Source organism: Priapulus caudatus, unplaced genomic scaffold (assembly GCF_000485595.1).
Source record: "Priapulus caudatus unplaced genomic scaffold, Priapulus_caudatus-5.0.1 Scaffold311, whole genome shotgun sequence".
NCBI classification, from domain to species: domain Eukaryota; kingdom Metazoa; phylum Priapulida; class Priapulimorpha; order Priapulimorphida; family Priapulidae; genus Priapulus; species Priapulus caudatus.
In genome coordinates this window covers 113698-122288 of record NW_014577372.1, presented here as the reverse complement: position 1 = coordinate 122288, position 8591 = coordinate 113698, and the positions used below count along the sequence as shown (strand labels likewise).

General features: G+C 47.8%; 2 protein-coding genes across 3 annotated transcripts in view; both read right to left on the bottom strand.

Annotated features, from left to right (window-relative positions):
* The window catches only part of LOC106808889, a 9363-nt gene extending 6220 nt beyond the window's left edge, over positions 1 to 3143 (bottom strand). Inside the window, exon 1 of the mRNA XM_014811796.1 lies at positions 3103 to 3143. The gene's annotated coding sequence lies outside the window, so the exon portion shown is untranslated. The remainder of the gene's footprint in view (positions 1 to 3102) is intronic.
* LOC106808888 (glutenin, high molecular weight subunit PW212-like) overlaps positions 1 to 8591 on the bottom strand; it is a gene marked incomplete at its 3' end in the record, with an annotated part of 24090 nt that overhangs the window by 849 nt on the left and 14650 nt on the right. The window contains 1 exon segment of one of the 2 annotated variants that reach the window (XM_014811794.1): positions 5855 to 7108. Within the exon segment in view, the coding sequence (XP_014667280.1) occupies positions 5855 to 7108 (1254 nt within the window). 2 annotated transcript variants of the gene reach the window in all.

Here is an 8591-nt window from a genome sequence, read left to right as displayed (position 1 = left end):
ATCAAGTTTACGGCCTTGCTTTGCCGTCGAAGGCCAAGCTTATGGTGGGAGCCTCAGAGTTCTCGTCTGTCCTGCAAGTAGGAACGCAATGGCGGACGCGACCGGGGACGCGAGACATAGGACGCCATGCCGATGGCGAATTCCAGTCTTGGAACACGCACACGCGACTTCTGTCCAGGCACAGTCGCCTGCGCGAACCTAGCTCGAATGCTGCAACGAGAGCAAGCCAAACAAGAAAGTTCTTACATAGTAGATGCTGATATTATATGATTGCCGAGACGAGCACAAGTCGCTGCTCTGCGCGATAGAAAATAAGTATTGATAGTAAAATCTTATAGTATATTTAGTTTTATTCATTTACTTATGTTTTATTTATTTAATTATTATTGTACTTCGCTACAAGGTTGTATAGCACGAACACCATTGTGCAAACATAGAATATGATGCATGTATTATACATATTTCGAATATATGACACTATATTCTACAATAATATGAATTTGTTTTTATGCTAATGCAGTGAATATATTATATATATATATTTATATATTCTTGCACAGTGAGAAGCAAGTCGGTGTTCTTATACAAACAAAATTTGAAAGTAGAACTTATTGATTGATTGCATTGAGTGCCAAGTTTAGCATTGACGTGCACGTAGTGTACATTGCGAACGTGTTTAATTAGTCTACAACACTAACCTGATTCTTCTCCATCTCGCCGAGTCTAATGTTCAACGACTGGAAGATGCGGGTTGTCTCCCGCATCTTAGTGTTCGATTGCTTGCATCGACCGCCTCGCTCTTCTTTCTGCCTTCGCCACTGCGGCTGTAGGGCGTACGCATGATGCACGATAAAACACACGCCGCCGTATGCTGTTTTAGTACCTCTGAATAATACTTCTTAAATCGCTAGTATAATCTTGTCTAATAAACTATTATCAATTTCAATACTCTTGGTGCCGTGAGGTATTTCTCCGTATACTTTTAACTTTGTTTTTAAGGCTTATGTTTTTCGGCTTACTTTGTTAGTTTAATCAACAATTTGGTCAGAATGGAAGATTTACTGAGCAACTAAAAAAAATGTTTCACTGTTTACTTGAACGGTGATTGGGTTACCCAGTCAGGTCATTCTCTATTAACATACGACACTATAATATGTAACCTGTGGACTAGGCCTGAACGCTACACGTTATTACGCCATCGAGAAACTCCGTAGAAGACCTCTCATGTCACGCGCTTTAAGCTCTCTTTTCACGCCATGAACCCTCCCATCACGCCGTGATCCCTCCCACTCACGCGTGAACACCTCCCACTTTCACGGCGTGAAAACCCTCCCACTCACGGCGTGCAAACTCCTCCCACATCACGCGTGAAACCCTCCCACTCACGGTGAACCCCCACTCACGCGTACACCTCCTCTCACGCCCTTGAAACCCGCCCACTCACGCGTGAAAACCTTCCACTCCACGCGTGAAGCCTTCCCACTCAGCATGAACCCTCGCACTCACGCGTTAGACCTTCCCACTCCACGCGTGAAACCCTCCCACTACACGGCGTGATAGCCCTCCACTCACGCGTGAAACCCTCCACTCCACGCGTAAAACCCTCCCATCACGACGTGAAACCCTTCCACTCACGCGTGAAGCGGAAGCCTATCACGTCTTACGCGCGCATACAGGAAGAAGGAAAACATGCATTGCTCTGATCAGCAGCCCCGTACCTGGAAGCAATTTCTCCCTTGCAACAGTCGGCACTGGCACTTCGAAGAACGTGGCCGACGTCGGGCGAACTTTGAAGCTTGAAATGCGCGTAGACGAGCGTGTCCTCCGGCCACCTCTCCTTGCTGTGCTGCTGCTTTCAGCATAATCCTTACGATGCGTCAGGGCAGCATTGAATCACAACCAAGATCATGTAGCTCATGTCCATTGCCGTCGTTGGACGTAGCAGTCGCGATACGAAGATGTCGACTTTCATCTGCACTCGCGAGAATATGCGAATGACTCGTACTCAGAAATAATAATTTTTTACCGCGGTTTAAATAATTCAACTGCCGGTAAATTATTGCCTTTTTACCCAATCCGAGGTCGTGTTATACATAATTTAACCGCGGATAAATTGTCGTCTACGCGGCTTAAATTAATTGCCGTTTTACCGAAGTTCAGGGCTTGTTCCACATAAGTTTAACGGGGTAAAACAATTCAACCGCGGTTAAATTCATGGGTAAGCAGGTGTGACGCCGGTAGCGTGGCGTTCAGGGGAATCAACGGGTGATTTGGTTCGGTGTATTTGTTTGCGCAGCGTTCCGCGGTTCGCACAGGTCCCCACGTCCCGCTAGGACAACGACGTACCCGCTGGTTAAGAGGCGCGAGTCCGTGCTAAACGTTACACGGCATAATCAGGCGTTAGCATTAGCTTGTATCGCATAGTTGTTATCATTAGATTGATATGATCAAGTCTCGTGATCTATTAGATGAAGATAAGTTGTCTATCATCTGCTTGTATGATAGTTGTTCTCATTAGCTTGACATGATAGTTGTGATCATTTAGCTTGTATTGATAAGTTTTTCATGGAGATTGAATGCATAAGTTGTTATTCATATAGCTTGTATGATAAGTTGTTATATTAGCTGAATGAAAGTTGTTTATCTCTGCTTGTATGCAATAAGTTGTTATCATTAGATTGTATGATAATTTTTCACTTTTCGGGTGTTATCTGATTAACTTGAATCGGCATAAGTTGTTATCATTAGTTGTCTGATAAGTTGTCTTATTATTAGTTTTAATTTTAGTTGCAAATCAGCGAGTTTTAATCTATCTCTATGTGTAGCTCCACATGTTTGCAATTGTCATGTTAAGTTTAGCGTTGCTCGCGAGTTAAAGGCTCGTTTGAAAAATAACAGAGGTCCCACTGTTAAAGACGGTAAAACAGTCCACATGTTTATTGATAGTGAAGGGATGCGATCAGGTACCAGTAATGCAATTACTACCCGGCTCCTAACTCGACTTATCGATAAATATGTGGGAATTGATTCTTTTGCGTCGCGGTGACTGCTGGTGTGCTGCTGCGTATGTGTGTCGCGCTTAACTGCTGCTACTATACTTACTGCCTCCTTGGATGTAGATTTACTGGTCGTTGCAATGTCGCAAGAAGAGCAGCGCTTAGTGCCTAGGACGGCATTGGGTTCGTCTCACTGGAACAACCTTCAGTGCGCGCAAGATGCATCGCCATCAGTCCAGCGACATTCCTTGGCCGTATCCAGATTGCTGCAAGGTGAATCACCTTTACAATCAGATCCAGAGTATTGATCGGCGTGGTTGCTTAAGGCCGTTCGGCGTGATTCATTCAAAAAATCATGCCAGGTTTATTAATCAAATCGTATTTCACGCGTAAAAAATCAACCGTAATCAGTATCAAGGCGCTAGTACTCAAATGTGAACGATTGTCATTGCTTTAACTTTGCCCGACTCTTGAGTTTCGCCTCCTACTTAGCGGCACTCACCGGGAACTTGGGGAGGGGGGGAGAAGCGTACTCTAAACTGTGGTTTGATTACTTTGTTTAACTCTTGCCCGACTCTTGGTTTGCTTCCATCACTTAGCAGCATCACTCCGGACCTTGGCGCGCCGTAGTCCACGTGTTAGCCTCTGTCCGCCGAAAGTCGCACGTGAGCTCGGACTATGCCTTGTCCCACATTTCAGGACTCCCCACTCCAGCCATCATTCAATAGACGACAACCGGTGTTGGCAAAGGAAGACGGCCGCCAAACATTGTCCGTCGTGCAAGTAGACCGACAATTACCAAGCCTAACGACGCCTCCATGGACAAAGTTACCTGCCTACGCTGGCTGACAACAAGTTACCAAGCCTACATCGCTCATGACAAAAGTTCATGCCTACACGCGCTCATGACAAAGTTACCGCGACAACGCTGGTGACAAAAGTATTTCTATGAACTATAAACTATGTTCTTCTATAAAATCTCTAAAAAAAATCTCTTAACAATCTCTTATATATTTGCTAGCCAAATTATCAGAGAATATTTGAAATTCATGCATTTTTTGCCATTATTTTATGTAAATAAGTAATAACAATTTGCTGGGTTTGCGGTGGCTATGCTAGGGAATCAGTTTAAAACATTGGTGTCGCACGGAGCCTGCGCAGTATATTATATCTCAATATATTTAGTTATCATCGGCCTTCGTCATTGGGAGCATGTTGCGCATATCCACGCCACGTGGATGACTCACATACATGATTCTGCCTGATGCCGACACTTGTCAGCGAAATGCTCGAAACCTCTGGAATCGAGACTGCTTGGCGTCCGCTTGTGGCGGCCATTCCGTCATCTGAAGAAACCTCTTCGTGTGACAGGATGCCGTCAAAGTCTCGCCCTCGAACGTCCAAGGTCACCGCGCCTATCTGTTCCCTCTCATGTCGCACTCCACAGAGATAATCTAAATAAATAATTAAATGGACTTTGTTTCATTACATAGACTCTCGCAGCTGTCGTAATCACGCGAGTATACTAGAATTCTGCAGAAGCGAATTTCGCCGTTGGGTCGACAACCTATCCACATTAATGTAATCAGGAAGTATGACTGCACTATTTAGCGCAGTGTTGTAGGATTTCGACACGAAAGGCTACAGACAGCAGTCGCTGAGTTACTAGTTTAATAAATGAGTCTTCCAGAGCGCTTCTTCTAGCTGTAAAGCAAGGCGTCGATGTTAAGGTCATGCTACAGTTTGACGTACGAATCTTTTAAACTGGAGTAGTGCCCGCGCGTATTATGTATACTTGCCCAGTTTTGACAATTATCCAAGTTGAATAGATATACATGCTTACATTAGTAATTGGCAAATCTATTGCAAAACGACTAAAATCTGGGACTAGCTTCTATACGTCTATTCTTCCGCAGTTGCTGTTTGGAACTGCTACGCACAGGGCGGCTGACGCGGTGAGGACAGGTTTTAACTCTTGTGTCGTAGCGTCGCGCCCTGTGACGTGCCAAAAGATATTTTGTTGCGGCGGGTGGCAAATCTCTTAGAAATTAACACACGACGTGATGATACTGCCGATTGTGAACTGGCTTTAGAAATAGGGTTTCACTGCTTGATTCCATCAAACCAGTCATCCATTCATCAATCATCCTTCATTTATTTATTTATTCTATTTATTCATTGTTCATTCATCATCTATCCATCCATCCATCCATTCTATCCATCTATCCATTACATCATCCATCATCCAACCATCCTCCATCCATCCATCATCATCCACTCCATCCATCCATCCATCCATCCATCCATTCATCCATCCATCCATCCATCCATTCATCCATCCATCCACCCATCTATCCATAAATCTATTCACCAGTCTATGTATGTTACTATAACCTTGGGATATCTACACGAAGTAATATCTGCACTACCCTAAGTAGCTTTCTACGCATATCTCTATTCTAGTTCTAACGCCGGCTGGGAGGCTGGTCTGACGAGAAGACTCTCATGGAAGGATAATAATTTTCGAGAAGCGCATCGTGCCTGACGTAACTAGCCGATCGCGCTCGTGTTTCCCCGCTCGCACAAGGAAGCGACCCGCACTGCGCTCACTGAACTACATACGCCTATATCTCCTGATCCGTCTGACACACATCTACGCGCGCTGCCGCGGTGCGTGATTGGGGAGTATGCGCTGAACGCGGAAGGGGCCCTCGCTCGCGCCCGCAGACATTGTCACTGTAACAGCGAACGCCGCTCCCATTGTGAGAGTGCGTGCGTGTCTGCGCGCGCGCGTGTGTGTGTGTGTGCGTGTGTGTGTGTGTGCGTGTGCGTGCGTGCGCGTGCGTGCATGTACGCACCTATCACGTCGTTGGCGGGCTCAGTCATCGGGAAAAGCGCCGGGTTGCGTTCCACGGCCGACAAATCGATGGGACGAATGTCTCCGAGCGAAGCATCTGCTCCGATGTGCTGCGGCGTGTTCCTATCATCCACCTCCTCCTCGGTCTCTTCCTCCACCTCCTCCGTGCTGTCATCGTACGGATTGAACACCTGGCCGGGCTTCCTGAATGGACGCGGCTCGGGTGGCGATGGGATGGCGTCGTCGTCGTCGCGTCGCGTCGGCAGGTAGGGGTTGAAGGGCGCGGGTCCGCGTGGCGACGTCTTCTGTGTAGGCTTGTATGGGTTGAAGGCGCGCGCACCGGAGAAACCGACATCCGTCTGTCGGTTTGTCGACGTCACGAATCCGCTGCCGGTCGATCCGCGTTGGGACTGTCCCGGTCCGGTTCCGAGATCGAGTCGGAATGACTGCGGCTCTTCGCCGCTGATCCGGAATCCTCCGCCGATCTTCTGCCGACCGAACGGATTGAAATCGCCGGGGGCATCCTGCCCAGCATCCGTCTGTGCGTCCGTTTCCGCTGCGTTGGGCTCTCTCACGCCGATGCCGATGATGCCGCCGGTGCTGCCCTCGTTCGGATTGCGAATGCCGATTCCTATTCCGCCGAACTGCGACGGGAACGTCTGCGGCTGGCTGGCACCGAGGATGCGAGGCTGGGCTGCTCCGAATTGCTCGCCAGGTGTCGGCTGCTGTGCTTCGCCTTGCTGCGTCTGGCTTCCTCCGACCAATTGTTGTCCGAAGAACTGCTGCGGCTGCGCTCCGAACTGCTGCGGCTGACCGCCGAAGTTTGGCACGATTTGCGAGACCTGGTCCGACTGTCCAGCGAACTGCGGCTGACCGGCGATAGCCTGCTGCTGCTGCTGTTGTTGACCGCCGAATTGCTGACCGCCGAACTGCGTGCTGATCTGCTGAGGTTCGCCGACGAACGTCTGTTGTCTCTCGAACTGCTGCGGCTGGACGTTGAACGGCTGTGCCTGTCCGGTCAGCTGCTGGTCGCTGCCCAGCTGCTGCTGCTGACCTCCGCCGAACTGTTGACCTTCGAACTGCCGAGGTTGACCTCCGCCGCCGAACTGTTGACCATCGAGCTGCCGAGGTTGAACTCCGCCGCCGAACTGTTGACCATCGAGCTGTTGAGGTTGGCCTCCGCCGAACTGTTGACCTTCGAACTGTTGAGGTTGACCTCCGCCGAACTGTTGACCTTCGAACTGTTGAGGTTGACCTCCGACGAACGGCGGACCGCCAGCGAATGGCTGCTGCTGACCGATACGCACTCCATCTCCCGTCGCCACACCGCCAAAGTTGCGGACGCCGCGCTGTTCAGGACGAGACTGCAGTAGTTGGAAGCCGCCGCCGCCCGTGCCTCCGCCGAAGTCGTTGATGAAGCCAGTGTTCTCGTCGAGGTCTACGGCTGCGGTGAGTGCAGCTACGGCCAAGACCTGCAAACGACGGACACCGATATATAATAAATTATATCATATTATATATTATATTATATAATATACAGTATTAGATAATATTATTAATTTTAATAATAGACCTTGACGATGGCTAGAGTTTAGGCCCTACCGCACGCACACGCGCGCACGCCTGTGAGCGCGCACATGTGCGTATGCGAGCACGCACGCACACACCTACAAGCGCACACGCGCGTATGCAAACACGCGCGCGCGCACCTACGAGCGCACATGCGCGTATGCAAACCATAGAAATAGAATAGAATAGAATAGAATAGAAAAGATCTTCTATTCTATTTCTATGATGCAAACACGCGCGCGCACACCTACGAGCGCACATGCGCGTATGCGTGGATGTACGATGCTGTTTCAGCTGTAAGCTGACGCGATAGCACGATCGGTGTGTCTACCTATAGTACCTACTACCTACTAGTGTGATGATAGATTCTATAATCTAGACTGACTGCACTGCGATAGTATGTTATACGATGCTAAACAGCTAGAGTATTATACTAGTAGCCTGACTATACTATAATAATTGAAAATATTTTTTTCATTTCTTTCGCGTCCGTTAGCATTGCATTTATGTTTATTTTTGTTTTACCCAACCAGTATTGGGTAAAACAAACTTAGCCCCTATAGAACACAGCATGTAATCTCATCACTAAAGTGACATTGGCCGTATACAGGTCTGTTGTAAACATGCGCAGGGTTAATGATGAAAAGATTTTAGCGACAAGAACCAGTCACGAAGACAATTACCAATCACAGCAAGTGAGACAATGTTAGAACTGACACGACCTGGCACTGACCTACTGGGCCGCAGGTGCTGACGCGCTACGCACAGCGTAAGCCAAACAAAGACTAGAACACGGACACGTTGTCAGAAACAGCATAAATAGTAACTATCGTGCATATAAAATGTTACGTCATTTGCAAGACACCTCACTTCAACATGTTCCTACATTTGAGGTTAATGATGTCCTCACAATATCTCACGTTTCTGACAACGGGCTCCAGAATGTTGAACGGAATACGCAGAATTCAAAAGTACGGCATCGGAAATGTGGAGCAATATCTGTTCCTTTCACCTTGATAATTGACTCAATGTAACTACATGACCTCTGTGGATGTGTACCCGTTCATGGGGTCACTCTAACGCGATGTCACAGTTTGGACATCGATTGGTGTTATTAATACAACCTATTATCGATAGTAGGCCCTACATCTCGGATTATAAAAATCTGG